Consider the following 24,270-nt stretch of genomic DNA (forward strand, 5'->3'; position numbering starts at 1 on the left):
AACTACTCTTTCTTTCCTAGATTTCCATTTCTCAAGTACCATGTTCCATTTAACAAGGTCTGCTGTTTTGCCACACATTTGTATGGTTTTTCCTGCCTTTCTCCGCCTTCACTGCACACTGTAAGGAAGCCTGGGGCATAGATGCTTGGAACAGTCTCCATGACAACTGGGCTTGGTACCAATAAGGTCACGGCTGTATTCCATTCTGCATCTGTGAGCTCCACAAGCAGGAGCTGCCTTCTTGCAATAGAGATAGTACACTACCCCTGGCCAACTGTCTCCCAGAGGTGTCCAGCTAGGCACACAGGATACAGAGAGCATTTATGGCCCTCGGTATATACTCATCACCACTATTAGAAAAGCTTGAAGCTGACTCACTCATGTCTTTATCAGAGGGGATGAACAGCTTTCTCACTCAAATGCCAGAATTCTCTTGCAAAGTAGATCTTTGTGGCAGACCTATGCACATCAGAGAGAGAGGATTTTTATCAACAAGGCTGTGAGGGGCACCACCTGGGCACCTACAGCAGAATCCAGGGAGCCAATGACCAGGGAAAAGCATTAGAGATGTCCATCCATCCTTTCATCCATCAACCACCTACCCATCCTCTGTAGTTCCAACTGCAGCACATGCAGAGAGATACATATTGCTGGTAGTCCTTGCGTGCATTCTTGGTGCCCAGCAACTGTGCTAGTGGGGGTCCGTATGTGATCTTGTCTAATCCTTAATTCCAAGAGTTTAGGAATCATGACAATTCTCATTTTATCCACATGGAAACTCACGTGAAAATCAAATCACTTTCCCAGCATCAACAACTACTGCGCACAGCAGCCACCTTCCTCCCACACTCACTTCTATTCCATTTAACGGCTGCAGCCCATTCCTCGAAAGCCTGATCCTCACCAACTCAGGGCAGATCAGAACACTGACCTGCAAGCCTGTTATGTGGTCAGAGTAGTTATTTATTCCCCATCTAATCTCAGCTACTTTTCCAATGAAAAATTAATACATTAGAAGAAGGATGCCAGGAAATATTTCAGAAACACAATGCATTGTATTAGTTTCCTGTGGCTGCAAATCTAGTGGTGTAAAAAAATGTATGATGTTACCAATTCTGGAAGGCAGGTGTCCAGAATGGCTCTCACTGGGCTAACATCATGGGGTCAGCAGGGCTGGGTTCCTTTTGGGCCCTAATGGAGAATCTTTTTCTGGCTCCTGGCCCCTTCCCCAACGTCAAAGCCAGCAATGACCGATGGGGCCTGTCTCCTGTTGCAAACTCTGCTACACACTCTCCTGCCACCTCTTCTATAGTTTGAGACCCTATGGTCACATCGGGCCCACCTGGATAACCCAAGATAATCTCTTCCTTTTGAGATCAGCTGATGAGCAAATGGATACAAGTCCCCTTTGCCCTGTGACATAACATTCACAGGGTTTAAGGCTTAGAGCATCAGTATCTTGGGCTTGGGTATGTGGCATTATTGTACCTACCACCTGCATTTGTCAGATACTATGGCTTAAAGCAGAAGAAGCATGGCAGCTCCTCAAAGCATACACTTATGACCTTATTTAAAAATCATATTTTATTGATTTTTCACAGAGAGGAAGGGAGAGGGACAGAGAGTTAGAAACATCAATGAGAGAGAATCGTCTATCAGCTGCCTCTTGCACACTCCCCACCGGGGATGTGCCCACAATCAAGGTACATGCCCTTGACCGGAATCCAACCTGGGACCTTTCAGTCTGCAGGGCGACGCTCTATCCATTGAGCCAAAACCGATCTCGGCCTTATGACCTTATTTAATTAATAATTGATAATATTGAAAATAATTGATGATAAAGAAAAACAACCAGCAACCATAAAAAGGTGGTCTCACTGTCCTCTGGCAGTTTGGGCATGTGGATGAATATATTAATATTGCTAAATGCACTGTGTGCTGGTCATGAGGTTGATCTGTAAACTCCTGCTTTCAGCATATTGACAGCAAGGAAATAAAGCAGCTGAACGTCCAGTGGCTGCGCGCACAGCTGGGCATCGTGTCCCAGGAGCCCATCCTGTTTGACTGCAGCATCAGAGAGAACATTGCCTACGGAGACAACAGCCGGGTGGTGTCCCAGGAGGAGATTGTGCGGGCTGCCAAGGAGGCCAACATCCACCACTTCATTGAGACGTTGCCTGACGTAAGTCTCCCTCCCACGTGGGAGTCCAGGAGCCCGTGGCAGCCCCGCTACCCACAGTTTGATTTTGAAAGGCCTGGTTTCCCAAAGGTGAAGGGAAATGAGCAACTATAACATATACACCCCCTCTCCCCCCAACACACACACACCCCGGAGTACAGGAGTCTGGACACATTTTCTATCCCACCAGCAGACCATCCCTGTGATACAAGCCTGACAGTGCATATGTCCCAGAGGCCTTTCCCTTCAAGTCGGAGTGCAGGGCCCTCCCTCCCCAAGTATCTCCCAACCTTCCTCCTGCGGCTCTTCCCCAAGCTTCAAGCCTCCCTGTGGAGTCAGGCTAGGGGACAGGATCCAGCCCAGAAAGAAGGCTCTCTGCGACTAGGGCTGGCCCGCCGAGGTGGCAGTGATGTGGTGTAATTGCCCATTTCATGGGCCCCAAGCTTTGCTTCCAGGGGTGATTATTGAAGCCTTCCCTGGGCTGTTGTCCTATGTCTGTCCTCTGAATTCCTCCCAGGAAGCTAGATAAACAGAACTTCTCACCCTGTTAAGCCCCTTAAGTCCTATATCTCATTTTATTTTTATTTTTCGTTAATCCTCACCTGAGAATATTGTTCCATTGGAGAGAGTGGGAAGGGGAGAGGGGAGATACAGAGAGAAAAACATCGATGTAAGAGAGACACATGGATTGGTTGCCTCCCGCACATGCTCCCATCAGGGCCAGGGACTGAGCCTGCGACGGAAGTCCATGCCCTGGGCCAGAATTGAACCTGGGACCCTTCAGTCTGATAGGCGTTCTATCCACTGAGCCAAACCAGTCAGGGCTTCAGTCCTATATTTTAAAGTGAATCTTGACGTGACTCATCTACCCCTCTTTCCTCTTCATTGTTAGGAAGCGTTCCCTAAGAAATAAAGCTCAGAAGCATCAAACCAGCAGGGAAGGCAATCTGCTCGTGGGGAAGGATAGCAATACCAGGTGGCCCTCCTTCCCACTATTTTCTTTTCCCGAGGCTCTTCTTTGGATAACTGCTGCCACCACATCATGGTCCCCAAGAGAGGGCATTGTCCCCCTCCCAGCCTTTCATCTTCTAGCCCACCTGTGAATAACTGGCCCATTCCTCGGCTAGCACATTATATTGTAAAATATAGTTTCAGTCCCCTTTACTAATGACAAGGTCAGTGTTCTCAACGTTTGGGCATGGACCATCAGTATCTCCTGGGAACCTGTAAGAGATTTGGATTTTCAGACCCCACCGCAAACCTGCTGAATCAGAAACTCTGGAGGTGGAACCCAGCCATTGATGTTTTAGTAGCCTAGGTGATACTGATGCCTGCTAAAGTTTGGGAACCACTGGGCTAGGGATTGACAAAGACAAACACAGAGAGTAGCTATTACCTAGCTTATTAATATGCCTGCCCTGAGGCATTGGTCTTCCCCTGGGACCCCACCATTCTGGGCTCCTGGGCTCCATCTGTCACCCAGAGCACAAGTAGAACTTGTGAGTCTTTTTCTCAGACAGGGAAAGAGAAGGCAAATCCCTTGAGTCCTGTTTTCTGTCTAAAGAGCCACTTCTTCTCCTGAGTGATTTGTACTAGGATTTACCTCGCCCTGCAGGGTTACAGCCCTGCCTTTATCTGCCTCAACAGGCTCAATACTTTATCAGTGCAGTCTGCTCACCCCTCCACTCACATGGGACACGGTGCTCCTGCCTCCCCGCAGAGGTAGGGTCAGCCCCAAGCATCGGCTGGAACCTCACCTGGAGTCTTCTTATTCTGCCTGCAGGTGGAGTCCTCAGTCTGAGTGCCACAGAACTAGGGCTGCAGGTATAGCAACTAAAAATAGGCAACACTATATAGAATGAACTTTACAAACTCTGAGTGTCGGAATCAAAGCCTACATTCTGGCTAAAATTTTAGCTGGGAAGAGCCTGTAAATAAGATAGCATTGTTTTCTAGGGTGACATGTGCTTTCATATCCTGTTTTGGCTGTCCCCAATGTACCCTCCTAACATCTGTTCCTATCATCATATTGAGTGTTGACAGTTACCTAATGTGGGCAACAGGTGTATGAAAAAAAAATTGGAGAGAGCCAGATTTAATGCTTAGCATCCATTAAAATTGTTGAAATGTGGAAGATAATTTTATTAAAACAGACACCAAAAGATGAGCATCCTAAGAATGCTTCCCTTCCTCACTTTAAAATAAAGTGAGCAGAGAGCATCACCTACTGGTTATAAATACAAAGAGCATCAAATTTGTATGTATTTATTTTTGTCTGCATAGTCCATTGAAATCAAATTTCCTCCCTTCTACCGATCTTGGTCCCAAATATAAGGAAACCAGAAAACTGGAAGAGACTAAGATTGAGACAATAGCCGAAACCGGTTTGGCTCAATGGATAGAGCGTCGGCTTGACGACTGAAAGGTCCCGGGTTTGATTCCGGTCAAGGGCATGTACCTTGGTTGCAGGCATATCCCCAGTAGGGTGTGTGCAAGAGGCAGCTGATCGATGACTCTCTCTCATCGATGTTTCTAATTCTCTATCTCTCTCCCTTCCTCTCTGTACAAAATCAATAAAATACATTTTACAAAAAAAAAAAAAAGATTGAGACAATATTCTTCCTCCTAGCCATGCTGACTTGTTTATACTAAGGCATAACTTTGAAGACATAAGTGTTTTGGTTTTTAAGAAGAGAGATCAAACCTGCCATTGGGAGCTATGTCTGTGTTTGTTTCTTTCTCTATGAACCATTCCTGTTCTGAACCTAAACTTTTTTTGTACGTAGGGAAGTGGCTATCCTCTTTTCTGTAAGCAAACCCTTTTTTAGAACCTTAGTTCTACTTTTCATAACAGCTCCGTCTTATTTACAGAAATATAACACCAGAGTCGGCGACAAAGGGACTCAGCTCTCTGGCGGCCAGAAGCAGCGCATTGCCATCGCGCGTGCCCTGGTGAGACAGCCACGCATTCTGCTTCTGGACGAAGCCACGTCGGCTCTGGACACAGAGAGTGAAAAGGTAAGAATGGAAATCGGACTCACTCACACGGCCCTAAGATATAATGTATGCTGCTAACTCCCACGGCAGAGGACAGAATTCAGCCACATGTTTTGATTACCACTTACGTCGCCTTTCAGTGGAATTCTAACGCTTCCTGTAGCTGTTATTACTGGTAAAGGGAGCTGAACTCAAACTAGGCAAAACAGCCCTGGGTCACTCTGTATTGATCTAAGAAGCTGCATTCAGGAGACATGTGTTTCCATTTCCCCAGCAACTGTAGAAAAAATGGGGAGGGCACTACCATGTTAAAAGCTGATTGTGCCTTAAGGTAAATGCCAGTAATCGTATTCAGTTTGAGAAAAAGTTGAGTATTCAGCCACCTGGAAGCACACTAATTCTGAGAGGTAGCCTATCTTAAAAAGACCAACATGCAAGGAGGCTGTCTTCGTGCTCAGTCTTCCCAAATTTGCAGAAAAGCAGGACCAGAAGTCTGCTTAAAGGATGTTGTATGGCGAGGCACACCGACACATGCTCTCAAACGATTGGGTGGGCTGTATTTATAAATGTCATGCCTTTGAGAATAGATAACTCGTGCCTCAGAACTAATCCCAACTAGAATTCGATTATCTTCTGACACACCAAATCCCTTGCTTTGAAAAACCTGTTCCATTTCACGGATGCCATTGTTAAAGAAGAACCTATTGTTGGATACATTCATTCCGAGGGTGATTGTGGGAGAGGAAGTAAAGGGAGAGGGCTGTTGGTAGCAGAATTCATTTACACGAATATCACATAGGTTGTCCAAGAAGCCCTGGACAAGGCCAGAGAAGGCCGCACCTGCATTGTGATCGCGCACCGCCTGTCCACCATCCAGAACGCGGACCTGATCGTGGTGTTCCAGAACGGCAAGATCAGGGAGCACGGCACCCACCAGCAGCTGCTGGCGCAGAAGGGCCTCTACTTCTCCATGGTCAGCGTCCAGGCCGGGGCCAAGCGCTCCTGAACTGTGACCAGATACGCTGTTAAATATTTTCTAATGTTTGTGTTAAAGTATGGCATGTAGTCAATGGTAAAAAGGGGAGCCCTTACTGGAAACGCCATGTAGAGTGACCTGTGTGATGTTTCCTGACATGAGATCATCCACCAGGCTCAGTCTGGAAAGACTTCATGGTTGAAAGGAACCAGAAGAAACATCACCAGTTGGGATCAAAGTGATGTTTTCAATTGCATTAGGAGTTTATATAATAATTCAAAGTAGATTTTTGTTAATAAAATGTGTAACTTTTGTGTATATTTTTCTTATTTGGACTGCAGCTTACTGCCTTGCTAAAAAGTACTGCAGAAGAAGCAAAAAGTACTGGATGTTTGCATAAAGCGCCTATAATAAAACTAAACTTTTATACGACTGGAGTCATTTTGTCTACAACAGCTGGAAATATATCACCTCCTAATTGGAAGATTGGAGATCCTATCTGTAATTTTTAAAAGGACTCCTTTAAAAACTCCTATTCATTTCTTTTATTTTTTGTAAGAATGCTTAAACGGTGTAAATTGTTCCTGGTCTACATGTATTTTCACACTGGGTCCTAAAGAACCGTCTGCCTTCATTCTTGGAATTGACCCTGATGGTTCTTGCATTTGCACGTAATGATGGTTCTCACACCGACCACGCAGATCGATACAGGATTCGTGGGCTTGGGTGGGACAGAGGATGCACAACGTGACACTTATCCTCTGATGTACATTACATATTTTGCATTGCTCTTACCGAGGACTTCTACAGGATTTCAATATTTTTGTACTTTAAAATTATACAATTACTCTTCTTCTGTTTCAATAATGAATCACTTTCCCAGTTACTGATTTCTCTAAAGTTGATCTTTCTGGTGGCAGATGTTTACAATGTCACATAAGCCCTAGCCAGTGTGGCTCAGTTAGTTGGAGCGACATTCCATGCACAAAAAGGTTGCCAGTCAATTCCCAGTCAGAGCGCATACTTAGGTTGTGGGTTTGATCCCCTTTGGGGAGTGTATACAGGAGACAACTGATTAATGTTTCTATCTAAAATCAATAGAAACATATCCTCAGGTGAAGATAAAAAAAATTGTTAAGGAGACAAAAAAAAAAAGGACCTTATATAATTACTAGTGGCCTGGTGCATGAAATTCGTGCAAGGGGCTTGGCCCTCACAGCTGCAGCGGCCCTCACAGCCCCGACATTGTCTGGAAGGTTGTCCAGAAGGACATCTGGTCCACTTAGCACATTATGCTTTTGTTATTATAGGTAATACATACACCCTAAAAGACTTAATCTTGAAGAAATATAAAATCTGAATAGACCAATGAGTAAGGAGATTGAGTCAGTATTCAAAAACCTCCTAACAAAGAAAAGTCCAGGAACAGATTGTCTCACTGGTGAATTCTACCAAACATTCAAAGAAGAGTTAACAGCAATTCTTCTCACACTTCCAAAAAGTGAAGAGAATACTTCCAAACACATTTTAAGAGGCCAGCACGTCCTGATACCCAAGCCAAATAAAGACACTCCAAGAAAACTATAGATCAATATCTCTGATTAATATAGGTATAAAAATTGCAACATGGTTAGTATCAAACATTCAAGAAGGATTTATCTCTGGGATGTAAGGGCAATTTAATATATGCAAATCAACAAATGTAATACACCCATATTAACAGACTGAAAGATAGAAATTACATAATTATCTCAATAGATACAAAAAAAAAAGTGCAGTTGATAAAATACAACATCCTTTCATGATAAAAATTCTCAGCAAATCGGGTATAGAGGAAACGTACTTCCACACAATAAAAGCTATAAAGACAAGCCTTCAGCTAACATCATACTCAATGGTGAAAGGGTGGAAGGTTTCCCTCTAAGATCGGGAACAATACTTGGGTTCCTGCTCTCAAAAGTCTTAGTCAACCTAGTGCTGGAAGTCCTAGGCAGAGCAATCAAGCAAGACAAAGAAAAGGCATTGCAACCAGAAAGGAAGAAATAAAATTGTCTTTGCAGATGCTATGATGTGTGTGTGTGTGTGTGTGTGTGTGTGTGTTTATCTGACTTATTTCACTTGTTCAATGTCCTCCAAGTTCATCTGTTTTCACAAATGGGAGGATTTCCTTTTTATGGCTGAATATTTTTTGCGTGTGTTGTGTGTATGTGTGATATTTTCTTTATGCCTTCATATATCAATGGAAACGGGTTGTTTGCATATCTTGGTTATCGTGTGTAATGCTGCAGGGAACATGGTGTTGCTAATTTAGTTTTTGGATATATACCCAGAAGTGGGAATGCTGTATGGTATGGTATTTCTCTTTTTAATTTTTTTAGTAACCTCTATTCTGTTTTCCATAATGTTAAGCCATCAAATAAATGTATGGTTATTTCTTACAATAGCCTTGGGAGACTGACACAAGCCTCAAATCAGAGAAGTTAAGCAAGATGCTTTTCCTTTTTGTTAAGTGTGAGGGTAATGAGGCTCTGAGTTGGGCTGGTTAGAACAGAGAAGAACAAGTGGATCTGGGAAACATCAGAGGTTAGACGTGAAAGGTGGAGGGATGATAAAAGTTGCCTAGCAAAATGCTGTGACATTGATGGAGATCAACTGGTTTAGGAGAAAGATGATTTGTTCATATGGCTTGAAGGGGACATTATGGTAGAAGGCATTTGAACATGTGGCCTCAGGTATACTAACTAAACAAGGATGGGTCCCAGTGTGTGCTGTTTGCTTGAGTTCAACCCTTATTTCCCCAGTGGCATTTTAGGGTTGTCCAGCTATATCCAATTCTAAACAGTGATGGCCCTTTGGTTCACCAGAATCAACATCTGAATTTAGGCCAAAATGTGTTTCAATCTGTTTCTTGATACACAAAGCAACCATTTGTTCCCAGGTTTCAATAATGTCTTTTTTATTCATTTTTCTTGCTCACATCTCTGTTTCAAATGCAGCTCCCATCTGTGAACCATTTGAGGAAAGGACCGTGTCTTTTTGCATCACTTTGTTCTTGTGTTTGGCAAAGTCCGGAACATATAGCAAAGGTTCCATAAGTGTTCCCTCTTTTGCCAAGTTTTTGATCTGGTATATGCCTTCCTCTGGGTCAGTTTTGTTTGATCACAAACTAACATCTGAAAGGGCCTTTGTTGATATGATATGTTAAAATGATTCTTATGTGAAGCCATATGACTTTATATACCCATCGTTGCCATAAGGCTTGTGACCCAGCCTTCTCTATTCAACAGAATAAAAAGGACGGCCTTACGGGAATTGCATCTATAACCTTGTAAAAGAAAAAAAAAAAATGTTTTTATGAAATTGGAGTCATCTGCTAAGAGTATCATACCAATGCCGGTGTCCTAGGTTTGATTTTGTACTGCAGTTACCATGTGACATCATTTGGGAAAGCTGGATAAAGGGCACATAGGACTACAATTTTTGCAACTTCCCACAAGTGTATATTATCTCATAACAAAAAGTTAAGAAAAAAAGAAATAGGAGAGCCAAAACCAGTTTGGCTCAGTCTATAGAGCGTCAGCCTGAGGACTGAAAGGTCCCAGGTTCGATTCCTGTCAAGGGCATGTACTTTGGTTGAAGGCACATCCCAAGTAGGGGGTGTGCAAGAGGCAGCTGGTCGATGTTTCTCTCTCATCGATGTTTCTAACTCTCTCTCTTCCTCTCTGTAAAAAATCAATAAAATATATTTTTTTTAAAAAAGAAAGAAAGAAATAGGAGAATCAGATGGTTCAACTTTACTGAAATATTTGCTTCTCTTGAAATGATCATTTGGGCTGAAATCTGACAAATGAGAGGGAATTGCCCTGAAATTGGGCCCTTGGTTCACCATCGTGAACCTCTATCAATCCTGGGGCTCATTAAAAATCCTCAATAAAAATATTGGTGAAATGAAAAAAAAGTAGAGATTTGTTGCTCTTTAAAAAAAAAAAAAATGATTTCAGGGAACACCTTCTGCAACCGTCTTTGTTTCTCTTGAAACTTCTAACTCCAAGGTGAAAGGCCTCTGCCCTTGGATTCTGGAACAATCAGAATATCAAATAGAAAAGCAGGAATGCTTACAGAGGCAAAGATATATGATGAAATATTTTCACCTGGATTTTTTCAAAAGAGTCTGTTTGAGTCACAGGAAAAGTGACCTTTGAGCTGTAAAGTACACGTTTTCACTTTCTCCACTGGGCAGGCACACTTACATGTAACCCAGCGGTCATCCTTTGGGGTGTGGAAAGCACCTGGGTTCTCCAGTCATGAAAGCCTGGGTTCCTCTTTTGGCTTCGGGTTTGTTAACATGTATGACTCTGTGGGCAGGTTACTTCTTTTCTTTTAGTCTTTATTTCCTCATTGGCAGTTCAGGGATTTCAACGTCTACCTGTTTAGATGACTTGAGTACTAAATATTATTGATATAATAAAGTTTTTAAGATGTTCCTGAATATACAGAATATAAGCAAAAAAACAAACAAACAAAAAATGTTGATTGCCTTCCCTTCATATTTTTCTTGCTCTTCTAGGCTAGCAATTCTTTTGCATAAACATTAAGTTTTATTTTTTATTTATTCACTTAAATAAATACAAAAGTCACTCTGAAGTGACTACTGGACTAGATAGTGGGAGCATGATGCTATGACAAGAAGCTCACAGTTTAGGAGACAGGAAATATGCTTAGTAACATGTATTGGTGCCATGATGAGAGACTTCTTGGGGAATCCAGAAGGAAGTCACTCAGGGTGGTCAGAGTTTCAGGTGCTGGGAGTGGCCACCCCAGGAAGGAGTCTGGGAAGTGAAGTAGGACCTGAGCCTGAAAGACCTGGTGGACCAGAATGGATTTTTTTTTCTTCTTGCAGTAGTTTATTTGAAATAGTGAGAGTGTTGGGATACATTTCTTCCTATTCCTCCTGCTAAGCACAACTAGAGAAACTGAACATTATACAGGAGTGGGCAAAAGTAGGTTAACAGTTATTCAAATGGAAAAATAATACAATAATTAATAAATAAGAATACAAGAATAAAGTTTGTGTTTCATGTACTCACAACTGTAAACCTACTTTTGCCCAATTCTGTATATAAAACAAACGTTAAGCCTGAAAAGTGGAGAAAGACAAACCAGTGAAGGACCTTGGAATCCAGAGAAGGACTTGGTGGTGAGTTCTCCCCTTTTGGGTTTTGCTTGGTTTTGCTTTATTCTTGCCTCATGCATCTCAGACTGGGAGTTGTAGAAGGCAAGAACCCAGAAATGTCAATGCAACAGACAAAAAGGAACCTCAATAAACAAACAAAACAAGCCTGGTCTCTCTAGCCAAAAACAAAAGTAAACAGGAAGGGGCCACCTCGCAAGATAGAATATGTTTAGAAAATAGCTGCTCTACCCTAGCCAAACTTCATAGAAAAAAAAAAAAAACAGTGGCACCACCCATGCCCGTGCACAAAAGGCTGTTTGGCAAGCCTCGACTTAAACCTTTGCGAGACTGTAACAAGGCGCCCCAACCTCACTGCCTGCGTCTCGCCCCTCTGGCGTCAGAGGAGGCTAAGGAGGGACTGTCTTTCCATCCCCCCCCCCCCCCCCCCCCCCCCCCCCCCCCCCGCCATCTCCCCACCCTCCGCCCCCTGGTTAGGAATGAGCAGCTCTCTCCCTCCCCTCTAGGGGGCTTATGGAGAATCAGGACTTCCACCACTGCACAGCTGTAACAGGGCCACCACCCCACCCTGTGGTGTCCATGGAGACCATGTGGAGAGCTGGAAGAATACACTTCTTCTCCTCCCAGCCAGGAGGGTGTCAGTGGAAGCTTAGTGGAGAGCAGAAAGAAGGACCCCTCCTACCTCAGGAGTCAGTAGAGACCAAGTGGGTAACCTGAACTTCTATCCCCACTCTCAGTAATGAGTCAATAATAACACCCCATGTCCCTGCTAAAGCAATGTCCAAAAATCAAGAAAACCAAAGTTTAAATTAAGATCCAGAATCTCATAATATAATACCTCAAATGTCCAATTTTCAGCCAAATATCACTCAATACACCAAGAACTGGGAAGATAGCAAATTGAATCGGAAAGGGGGCAATTAACAGATGCCAGCACCAAGATGATAGAGTTGTTAGAATTATCTGACAAAAAAATTAAACACTACCATCGTAAAATGCTTCAAAGAGCAATTACAAACATGCTTGAAACAATTGAAAACCATAGAAAATCTTAGCAAATAAATAGAATTTATAAAGATGGATCAAATGCAAATTTTTGAACTAAAAAATACAGTTAATGAAATTAACTCGATGAATGGGCTCACCAGCAGAATGGGAGATAGAGCAATTGAAAATGCCCAATCTGTGCAACAGTGAGGATAACAGTCTGGAAGAAAATCACAGCACCTCAGGGATCTGTGGAACTATGACAAAGATTTAACACTAGTGTCACCAGAGTCCTATAACGAGAGGAGAAAGAGAGTAGATCTGAAAAAGTGTTTGAAGAAATAGTGGCTGAAAATGTCCTAAGTTTGGCAAAACCCACAAAGTCATGCATTCAAGATAAGCAAACCCCAGAATCAACCTAAAGAAATCCATGCGGAAACACATTATAACCAGACTTCTGAAAACTAAATACAAATCATTGGATCAATAAGTAGTAACCTAAAACAGCACCAGGCCCAGTTGGGTTCACTGGTGAATTCTACCAAACATTTAAGAAAAAAATTATATCAACACTCTATAATCTCTTTCAGAGAATAGAAGCAGAAGGAATTCTTCCTAACTCATTCTATGAGGGTAGTATTACTCTAATACCAAAACTGGATGGAAACATTACCAGAAAAGAAAACTACAGGTCAGTACTCTCATGAAATAAATACAAAGGTCCTCAGCAAAATATTAGCAAATCAAATCCAACAATGTGACCAAGTGGAAATTTTCCCAAGTGTGTAAGGCTATTTCCACATTAAAAAATCAATTAATGTGATCCATTACATATGATAAAAACAAAAAGTCATATATGATCAGATCAATGGATGCAGAAAAAGCATTTGACAAAATCCAATACCCATTCATGATAAAAACTCTAATAATCTGGGAACAGAAGAGAATACCCTCAATTTGGTAAAGAATATCTGTAAAAAAAAAATAAATAAATAAATAAATAAAAAGAAACCCTACAGCTAACATCATACTTAATGGTGAGAAGCTCGAAGCTTTTAAGTTTCAGGAACAAGGCAAAAATGTCCCCTCTCACCACTCCTTTTTAACATTGTGCTAGAAGTCCTAGCTAATTAAATAAGATTTTAAAAGGAAGACAACTTTGGAAAGAAGAAATACACTGCTTTTGTTCACAGATGTTAGATGGTCTATGTAGAAAATCCTAAAGAGACCACACACACATACACGCACCAAACTCCTAGAGCAAATAAGCTATTTTAACAAGATTGAGGGACACGAGGTTGATATAGCAAAAAGAACAAATTAAAACGGAAATAAAGAATAGTAACATATACATTAGCACCCCACAAAATGAAATATTTATATATAAATCTAATGAGATATACACAACATCTATATAAGGAAAATGATAACATTTTGGTGAATGAATCAAATAACTAAATAGATGGAGAGAGAGTCCATGTTCAGATAGGAAGATTCAATATTGTCAAGATGTCAGCTTTTCCCAGATTGGTCAATAGATTCAATGCAATGACAATTAAAATCCTGGAAGTAACTACATGGCAGTAATAGGCAGTAAACAAGCTATAATATTTCGTAATTTTGATAACTGATTCTAAAGTTTATGTGAAGAGCCAAAATAACCAGAATTAGACACAAACACAATGTATTACCATTGGAGAAACTAAATAAAGGATACAGGCACTCTCTCTGTATTACTCTTGCAACTGTTATGTAAATTATGTGTCTCAAAATAAAAAATAAAAAATTTTAAGATAGCAAAGAAGAGGGTGAGGGTGGGGGGGAAAGGGGGGACTGGAGATTAGATTTTACTTGTATTAAGAAGGTTCCCAAACTGATGCTTACCAACCCAGGTTACTTGTATTAAGAAGGTTCCCAAACAGATGATTATAAACCCAAGTTAATTTTGCTTCAGTAGATTCCTGAACATTTCATAACACCCTTTAAAGTGGTTGAAGAACACTTAGGATGCCACAATTTTAGGGCTAAGAAAATGTGCTGTAATTGAGAACTAACATCAAATGCAAATCTGAGTTACTGGTCTTTTTTGTTATGTTATTTATAGATATTTTAAAAATATATTTTTCTTGATTCCAGGGAGCAAAGGAGAGGGAGAGAGACATAGAAACATCAATGATGAGAGAACCATTGATTGGCTGCCTCCTGCATGCCCCCCACTGGGGATTGAGCCCATAACCCAGACATATGCCCTTGCCTGGAATCAAAACTAAGACCCGTCAGTCTGAAGGCCAATGCTCTATCCACTGAGCCAAACCAGCTAGAGCTATTTATAGATATTTGATATGGTGTTAGCAAATATTTAAATTTCTAGCAAAGTAAAGTACAATATTTTGAAAAGTTATAATTTTAGAATAGCCTTAAGGTAAAGGGACTAAGAAGCATGGATTGGTAGGTACAAAATAGTCACAGGGACATAAGTAAAGCATAGGGAATATAGTCAGTAATATTGTAATAACTTTGTATAGTGCCAAGTGGGGTACTGGATACATCAAGAGAATGCTATGTAAGGTGTATGATTATCTAACCACTAAGCTGTACACCTGAAACCAACACAAAATAAAATGGGGGGAAAGAGTGGTTTCTACAGTTAATCAAAGTTAAAAATTGAATAAAACTAACATTCTAATTTGAAAAAAAACAAAACAAAAAAACACTAGAATAACCTTAAGAGTAAGTCAACATAAATGACCTAAAGCACAGTGACCCCAGCTCATACTTATTCATTTAGTCTCTGACCTTGGCACCCTGCAGCCCTCCCTGTCTACCCAACAGTTCCCTTAGGCCTCACAGAACACAAAAATCCCATTAGGCAATGTGACCTTTGAACTCCCAGTGTGTCATTACTCTATGCTGGTGGAAATGAAATGACACTGTGATTGACTGCAAACTCTTCCCAACTGGTTCTTTAATTTCGGCCATGGCACCTTTGCCAGTCCACCCTGGTTTAAGAGGATGTAAGAATGAGATCATTGGGAATTAGCACCTCTCTCATTTTCAATGTTTTATGAATGCCTTCTAAACGCCGGGGCTAAATCAGTTACATGAATTTTTATCATGAGCAAAAGAGGAGGGAGACTACAAGGAAATGATTTTTAGGAGGAGAGAGGTCCAAGGTGGAGAGGGATTTCTGTTTTCTTTTTCAAGCAGTGAGAACCATTTTTTTTTTTTTAATTTGTGAGAAAAGTTTAAGAGATAACATGACTTGAAGGAAATAAAGTCAGGAGAAATCAAGATTTATCCCATGAGAAGAGGCAGAGGTTGAAAAGTATTGGTAGCAGAAAATTTGGAAACAGAATATGAGTATGGCCATGCACAAATATAACTGTGGAAGATAGCATCTAACCGCCGATCTTCAGAGATAAAAAGTTGGAGAATTGTTAGACAGCCACAAATACAATAAAGGACCACAGAGCATATTATCATCAAGCTAAAGGTCAGCTGGAGGGAGAGCTGAGTCCATTAAACTCTCTTCAGAGAAAACTGCTGCAAATTAATTTATATTGAAAGATAATTATATCTATTAAATGTCATACTAACATACACACTACAATACAAATAAAATATAATATATTAAATATAGTATTATATTTAAACTAGAGGCCCAATGCACGAAATTCATGCAAGGAGCTTGGCACTCACAGCCCTGGCTTCACTGGAAGGTCATTCAGCTGTCCAGTCTAATTAGCATATTATGCTTTTATTATTATAGATATTGTATATTAGTATACTGTATTTTTAAATACGTTGGTAGCTGGTATTTGTTCTTCCTTTTGGCCCTCCCTTTTGGCCCTTCCTTATAGGAAACTTTTTACAATATAAATTTTTTAGACTATAGATTACAAATATTGATCTATTCAATATACATTTAATGAGCCTTCTAGTGCTGTGGGGACTAGAAATATAGGCAGGCACGGCCTCTGCCTGGCTGTAGTCTTCCCCAGGGATCCTGAAGAAGAAGCTGAAAGTCACACAGCCGGGGCGAGAGCTCTGACTCCACCATGTCTCAGGTTTGTGGAAATTCACTGGCTCTTCAGGAATCCCAGTTTCCACACCTTTCAGCCGAGAATAGCTCCTTGCCTGTTTGCCTTAAATATGCCTTATAAGTCTTGTATCCCACATAGTAGACAATAAATAACAAGCATCCTTATCACATTAAGTATATATGTCAAGGGCCATTAATTTCATGTTGAGACCAGTCAGATGGTTTCGTGTTTTTCTTTAGCCATGTCCTGTAACAATGTGGAAGCTTGCAGTAGTTGGGTAATTTAGATTAGCCAGGGTTGTGGTTTTACCTGATAAAGAGAGAGGGGAAGGGAGCTGCAGATGCTTGCAAGATGGGTTATGAAGGAAGAGAGCACACCAAGAACAGTTAAAAGGTGGTAAGATCCATCATCAGGGAATGAATGTATTTAACCATCTGATGATACATTTGACCCCTCTTTCCCATCCCTACTTCCTGCCCTATTTAAGGTTGTGGCAAAGAACACTGCTTGCATCAAAATTCCAGCTGTGTCCATTCCAAGATCTCTATTCCGTTCCACTTTTATTTTGTTTTAAATTATCCCTGTCCAAAACACATTCTCTTAATTACTATAATTTCAGAATAAAATTCTCGATATTCAATAAGGCAAATCCCCAAGTCATTTTTTTTTTAAATATATTTTATTGATTTTTGTACAGAGAGGAAAGGAGAGAGATAGAGAGTTAGAAACATCGATGAGAGAGAGTCATCGATCAGTTGCCTCTTACACACCCCCTACTGGGGATATGCCTGCAACCAAGGTACATGCCCTTGACCGGAATCGAACCCGGGGCCCTTCAGTCCCCAAGCCGATGCTCTATCCATTGAGCCAAACCAGTCCCGGCCCCAAGTCATTTTTTTCAACATTAAGATGAAATAAATGTTCAGGGGGAAAAGGTGAGATGACTCATCACCAACTAAAGGAAACGGGAAAGAGTAGTCCTGCTGTATAAGAAAAATGATCCGAGTCGGTGGCTCTTGATGTGTAGGAGAACAAGAAAGAGATAAATCTAAACAAATATTGACTTTAAAAAGTAAAAATATTTATCATAATATCATAAGGGTCATAAATAGAAAAAATTAAAGCACTGTGCATGACAACAATAGTATATAAGCCAGGTGGATTAATGAGGTTTGCGAGTTCTAAAATCCTTGCATTGTCATGGAAGAAGATAAATTACCAGTGCTTAGTCAAAGATACATGTCATAACCTCTGGGAAGGAGTTAATTATTAAATATGTAGTAAAAGAATGTATACTTAGTAAGTTAAGAGAAAGAAACCTAAATATTAAAAATATTCAGTTGAGCCAAAAAAATGTGAAATGGAAAGATAGAAGAGATGGAAAAATTGAGAAAACACAATGGTGGAAGGGCATTAACTCTATGTCAGTGAGGATAAAGAAGTGTCTCAGTATCCTGACACAAAGAAAAAGCTAAGATTTCTTACAGCCTGAATGTCATCAAGAAATCCCGTGTGGCTTAAATGTAATTTATGAATGAAAAAATAACCAGTCAGATGCACCATGGAGGGTTGTTCCATTGTTGTCACACAGATATAAAAGGTCCCTGTGATTTGTCTGCCGTGTGGGGAGGCATACAGTCACATAGGGGCTCCTCGCTCTCCACACAGACCTGCTTGTCCCACAATCTTACTTCTGCTCCCAGACTCGGAAAACACGAGCATTTGCGAGAGGGACATCTCTGCGAATTGACTTAGAAAGACAGATAGGTAAACGTGTTCTATTTCTAGGATACTTTTTGTTCACTTTTTTTTAGTTTAGAACTTGCTACTTTCTCAACTATCTGTCTTTTTTTTTTTTTTCTCCCTAAGTATTCTTTGATAGAAACTACAGAGTCTATCATTTCCTTATAGGCTAATGTCCCCCAATCACCACCCCGTCTTCTTTTAAACGAACCAATTTCAATTGTTTTAGTCCCAGAGTATCTTTAGTCCCTCGTGCCCTGACCACCTGTTAAGACTCATGAAGAGAAGGAATTCTGGTTGATCAAAGGGGAGAATCTTCGTGGTGATGGTAGACAGGATGAGAAGAAAAACCTTTTGAGGAAAGATACTTAAGTAAATGTATTTCTATCACGTAATTCCAGATCGCACCATAATCTCAATCAACTCCCAGCATAGTCTTCAAGTCAAGTTCTAGCTCAAGGTAAGGGACAAAGCAGATGGAGGTAAGTGGCACATTAAAGAGAGGGTGGCAGAGCTGCTGGCTCCTATTCCAGTCTTTCTTCATCAGCCTCTTCTAACTGTAATCTTCTTAAAGTATATATTTTTTATTGATTTTTTTTTTTTTACAGAAAGGAAAAGGATAGATAGTTGGAAACATTGATGAAAGGGAAATATCAATGAGCTGCCTCTTGCACAACCCCTACTGGGGATGTGCCCACAATCAAGGTACATATAATACATGCCCTTGACGAGAATCAAACCCAGGACCCTTGAGTCTGCAGGCTGACACTCTATTCACTGAGCCAAACCGGTTAGGGCTAACTATAATCTTTTAACTATAATTCTAGGTATCATTTATGAGGCGCCTCCTATGCCAAGCACTTTACACACATTATATCTAATCTTAATAATATCCCCATTTTCAGAAGGCTCCACCAAGAATTAAATAAACTGCCCAAAATGGCAGAGGTGAGAGTCATACCTGGGTCTGTCCAACAACACCTGCTCTTGTACCATGCTCCGCGTAAGGTTCTCTGGAAACCCAGGAAAACCCTGGGATGATGTTTCTGTTACAGCAGGAGCAAGGACCAGCCGGTTAGGAAGAAAAGCCATATTTATTGAGCACTTACTACGTTTTAGGCATGATACTAGGTCCCTTTACCTTCTTAATTCACTTATTCCTCACAGTAACCTAATAAGGGAGATGTTTCTTTTCTTTCTTTCTTTCTTTATATTTTTTATTGATTTTTCACAGAGAGGAAGAGAGAGGGATAGAAAGTTAGAAACATCGATGAGAGAGAATCATTGATCAGCTGCCTCTTGCACACTCCCCACTTGGGATATGCCCGCAACCAAGGTACATGCCCTTGCCCCGAATCGAACCAGGGACCTTGCTGTCTGCAGGCCGACGCTCTATCCACTGAGCCAAACTGGTCCCGGTGGGAGATGTTTCTATCCTCTGCTTACCTAGGAGGAAACTGAGGCCTTCAAAGGTCAGCTAAGTGTCCAAAGTCATATAGCTAATAAGATGTAAAAGTCTGCCCTAGCCAGATTGGCTCAGTAGATAGAGCGAGGGGCCCGAGGACTGAAGGGTCCCAGGTTCGATTCCAGTCCAGGGCATATCCTGGGGCTGTGGTCTGGATCCCCAGTGAGAGGCTTGCAGGAGGCAGCCAATCAATGATTCTCTCTCATCACTGATGTTTCCGTCTCTCTCTCCCTCTTCCTTCCTCTCTGAAATCAATAAAAATGTATTTTTAAAAATGTGAAGGCCTGAGTTTGAATCCCACTGGCTTCAGAGCCTCCATCACTTACTGCTTCATGTTTTAGACCTTTCCTTTTTGGATGAGTACAGAGAAACTAATCAGGAGGAATAAGAAAAACCATACAGGGGACTCAAGCAGATGCTAGGTGTAAGACAATTCAGTATAGGAAGTCCAAGGTCAGAGAGCGGGGAGCCAGGGGCGGCACTGGGACGCGACCCTGGTCCCGCTGGTGCAGCCTGGGGCAGGACTAACCTCCTCTCTGGGCATCGATTTCTTGTTTTTGGATCAGGTGATCTCTGAAGTTTTTCCCACCCCAAAGTTCTGTCTCCCAGTAGCAAGAGGGCACCGACGACTGCCTCTCCTCCAGGGCGCATAGCGTGGTGCTTCGGAGGTGGGTGGGTCGGGTGCCTGCAGGACCAGCCCTAGGGATGCAGGAATGGGAGGCGAGTCTGTGCTCTCTCTCGGTCCCCGTTCTCCCTCGAGACCCCCCCCCCTCCCACACACACACACACCACCACCACCGCCAGCCCCTGCCCCCCAGAACTGCTAAGCCTCCTTGGACGTGTCCCCGCCAAGGTTTGACGAGACCACTGAGCGCCTGCAGAGTGTGCCCCGGGCTCTCCGGGGGCCCCGGCGGAGCGGGCTTATCGCCCCGGCTGGCGGGCTGGCGGCGGGCCCGGTGGGCGGCGGCCGCGGCGGGCGCCCCCGGCGGCGAGGGCGGCGCGCGGGGCCCTCTCCCTCCGGCCGGCGGGGCGGCGCGGCGGGCGGCGGCGGGGGCTGCGCCGCGGGCCCGGGCCGGAGCCCCGGCGGCAGCGGGAGGCGTCGCTGGGCCCCGGCGCGCGCGCGGGGGGCGGGGGCGAAGGCGCGCGAGCAAAGTCCAGGCCCCTGGTCGCAGCGCCCGGCGCCCGGCGGCTCGGCCACAGGCGCGGGAGGTCCGAGGTGAGCAAGTCCCTGCGCGCCGGGGGGAGAAGGGGGACCGGGGCGGAGGGGGGACCGGGGCGGCGGGCGGGAGGCGAGGACGGCGGGATCCTTCCCGGCGCCCCGGCCCCCGGCCCCCGGGCTCCGCGCCCCTGCGCTCGGCTGGACCCCCGGGCGGGGCCGCGGGGAGGCCGGCGGGGACCTGAGCTGTTCTCTCCCCGCAGGCGGCGATGGACGTGGAGGCGGGAAGGAACGGGACGGCCCGGCGCCCCCGGAGCGCAGACGGCGACTTGGAGCTGAGCAGCCGCAGGTACCTCCCCGCGGCTCCGGCCCCGCGCGCCGGGCGGCCGCGCCGGATGCGGCCCCGGGGGCAGGCGGACCGCACCGGCTGGATGCGGGGCCGCGGCGCCGGCGCCTCTTTGGGTTTGGGGGGGTCTCGGCTGCGATCCTGACCTCTCCCCCCGGGAAGGTCCTGCGGCTCCTGGGACCGCGGGCTCGGGAAGAGGCTGTCTCTCTCCCCTTGGTCCAGGCAATTCGATGGGACCTGTTGTTGTGTAACATTCCTTGTGTTATATAACTCAAAACTTTACAAACAACTTTCATAAACATCCTCTGATGTGTTCGTGCGTATAGAGCATCCAGCATGGGCCGTGGGTGGGTGTGCTTTCAGAACGAGGGCCGGGAACCAGCTCCCTCCTCCCCCTCCTTGTGGCTCTTCCTCCACGTCCTCCCCTCCCCCTCCTCCCAGCGCCGGGCGGGTTCCCCATTTCTCAGCCCTGGGCCTGGATGGAGGTGGGGAGGGGGCCTTGGGCATTCTTCTGTACCCCGCGCTCCCGGATCGGTTTTTGTTCCAATTCAAGGGGCATCCCCCCTCCCCTCCTCGGGGCTTCCTCTGCTCGGGTTTCTGGCTCTTTGGCTCCCGGGGACCCTTGTTCGGTGCCCTTCGCAGGCCTTTCGTAGGAGCAGAAGCCGCCGCCGGTCAATAGAGTGCTGTCTTTGTTTCCTCTTTCACTGTGGGAATCGTGAATCATTTTCGCCTTTTCGCCTCAAATAGTTGATGAGGCAGTTACGGTCTCTGAGTTCACAGCAGGCCATCCAGCACGAAAGGACCCGTGTCGCGGAGTCATCACCCAGAGAGACGCTTTTATCAAGTTCGCTTAGTGTGGCCTCCAGCTGCAAGGGGCCTGATTAAGCCAACTGAAATGGGCCTATCTGATGTTGAAACCGAAGCCTTTATTGTGGGCTGTTGACTCCCTCTTGCAGGGGTAGGGCTCTGCTCCCTCTGAGTTCCATGACACCCATTCATGGAAAGTCCAGTGAGCCCGGTAGAACTGGGGAGCTGGATGTCTGGTGGAATTTCTACCGGAAAGGCACGGTATTCATCAGTTGGCAATTGAGTCTGGGATTGACTGTGACTCTATAAATAGGTGGCATTTTCACCAGGAAGGCTATTTGTGTATTGCCTTGGCTGAACATTTGATAAGTGTACAAAGGAGCTATCCCCAAGGAAGAAGAAGAAAGAAGAAAATGCAGTTAACGCTCCAGAACCTAAGGGGGTTCTCAGAAATGGAGCTCACAGCCTTGTGCTGGAAAGAAGAAAACAGTTCAAAAGAGAATGCAGGAAGTTAAGAAGACAGTAAGCCTGTAAGATTGTGAAATTAAATGTAATGAGGCTAATTTTTACAAAAAGCTTCTGTAGTCAAAGGGAGTTAAGCTCATCTCCCTGGTCTAGGGAAAAGGCAAGCTTTGTTACACGCTTATTCCGATCATGCTGCTATTGCCTGTGGCACGTTCATATAAACATTTTGTGGCAGATGTCTGCCCTTTGATTTTAGCAAGTGTTCTCAGTAATTTGGGATCAAGTTTTATGAGTTAACTTTATCAGCTACCAGAAAATGTAAACCAAATAAATGAACTTTAGGTAAACACACTCACACACACACACACACAATTCTGCCCTCATGGAATGAATTTACATTATTGTATGGCAGACAGACATAAATAATACACAGCCTAAATAAGTAAACCACTTAAATGTTAGAAGATAATGGCCGAAACTGGTTTGGCTCAGCGGTAGAGCGTAGGTTTTCGGACTGTGAGGTCCCAGGTTCGATTCCGGTCAAGGGCATGTGCCTTGGTAACGGCACATCCCCGGTACGGGGATGTGCAAGAGACAGCTGGTCGATGTTTCTCTTTCATCGACGTTTCTAGCTCTCTGTCTCCCTTCCTCTCTGTGAGAAAAATCAATAAAATATATTGGAAAAATAAATAAATAAATAAATAAATAAATAAATAAATAAATAAATGTTAGAAGATAATGAATGCGGTGGAAAAACATTTGTCAAGAATAAGGACATCAAGAGGGCGACAAGGAAGCAGCCTGTGATTTTAGTCAGGGAGGTGAAGGTAGGTCTTATTGAGGAGGGCAGATTTGAAAGGAATGAGAGGAGGGCGAGTGTGGGTGTCTGAAGAGAGCTTTCTGGCAGAGGCATCTGAGAGGTGAGGACCCTGCGAGGGGATGATGCTGGCTGTGTTCACCGGCAGCAGAGAGGCCAGGGTGGCGGGGGCAGAGGAAGCAGAGGTGGCAGTGGGAAGTGTGGTTGGAGAGGTCACAGGAAACAGATTGTGTGGGGCCCTAGCGGCCAATGTAGGGTTTGGATTTGACACCTGAGAAAAACGGGAGCCCTTGTAGGCTTTTGAGCAGAAGAGACTCAGCATAGACTGACTTGAGTTTTTAAGTGAATTGCGCTGGCTGCTGTGTGGAGGTACATTAAGGTGGGCATACCAGTAAGTGGAAGTAGAGAGACGAGGCGGGCATTCTCCTGGGCTGATGGTATAGCAATGAAAGTGGTGCGCAGTGGTTGAATTCTGGATGTGTTTTGATTATAGAGCAAACAAGATTTCCTGACACCATTCCCCACACCCTTCAGAAGAGTGGCCTTTACTATTTTTAGAACAATATGTTTTTTATCCCAAGAAGAATTTACAGTAATCCCCCTTTTATCCATGGGGAATGTCTTCCAAGACCTTCCAGTGGGTGCTTGAAACCTCAGATAGCACTAAACCCTATATATTATGTTTTTTCTATACATACATACCTATGATAAAGTGTATTTTATAAATTAAGCACAGTAAGAGATGAGCAATAATAACTAAATAAAATAGAGCAGTTATAACAACATACTCTAATAAAAGTTATACAGGATGGGGCAAAAGTAGGCTTACAGTTACATATGGAAAATAACAATAATTAATAAATAAGAAATAAGAATAAACTCTGAGTTTGGTACTCATAAAAGTAAACCTGCTTTTGCAAACCCCCCCCCCCACAGTATGAATATGAATGATCTCTCTCTCTCTCTCTCTCTCTCTCTCTCTCTTTCTCTCTCTCTCTCTCTGTCTCTCTCTCTGTCAAAACATCTTATCATATTGTACTCACCCTTCCTCTTCTTGTGATATGATAAAATGCCTAGTTAAGTGAAGAACTAGGTGGA

General features: G+C 43.6%; 1 protein-coding gene across 8 annotated transcripts in view; it reads left to right on the plus strand.

Moving 5' to 3' along the window:
* Positions 1 to 24,270, plus strand: part of LOC118714339 (phosphatidylcholine translocator ABCB4) — a 150,441-nt gene that overhangs the window by 63,265 nt on the left and 62,906 nt on the right. For 4 of the 8 annotated variants that reach the window (XM_036429544.2, XM_045578482.1, XM_045578484.1 and 1 more), the window contains 3 exons: positions 1,976 to 2,182; positions 5,051 to 5,197; positions 5,976 to 6,581. In XM_036429544.2, the coding sequence (XP_036285437.1) occupies positions 1,976 to 2,182; positions 5,051 to 5,197; positions 5,976 to 6,182 (561 nt within the window). In that variant the 3' untranslated portion in view covers positions 6,183 to 6,581. Of the gene's footprint in view, positions 1 to 1,975; positions 2,183 to 5,050; positions 5,198 to 5,975; positions 20,798 to 21,000; positions 21,087 to 24,270 lie in introns of those variants that run through there. The other 4 variants (XM_036429537.2, XM_036429538.2, XM_045578485.1 and 1 more) reach the window with 3 other exon arrangements.

This window comes from Pipistrellus kuhlii, unplaced genomic scaffold, assembly GCF_014108245.1.
Source record: "Pipistrellus kuhlii isolate mPipKuh1 unplaced genomic scaffold, mPipKuh1.p scaffold_m20_p_10, whole genome shotgun sequence".
NCBI classification, from domain to species: domain Eukaryota; kingdom Metazoa; phylum Chordata; class Mammalia; order Chiroptera; family Vespertilionidae; genus Pipistrellus; species Pipistrellus kuhlii.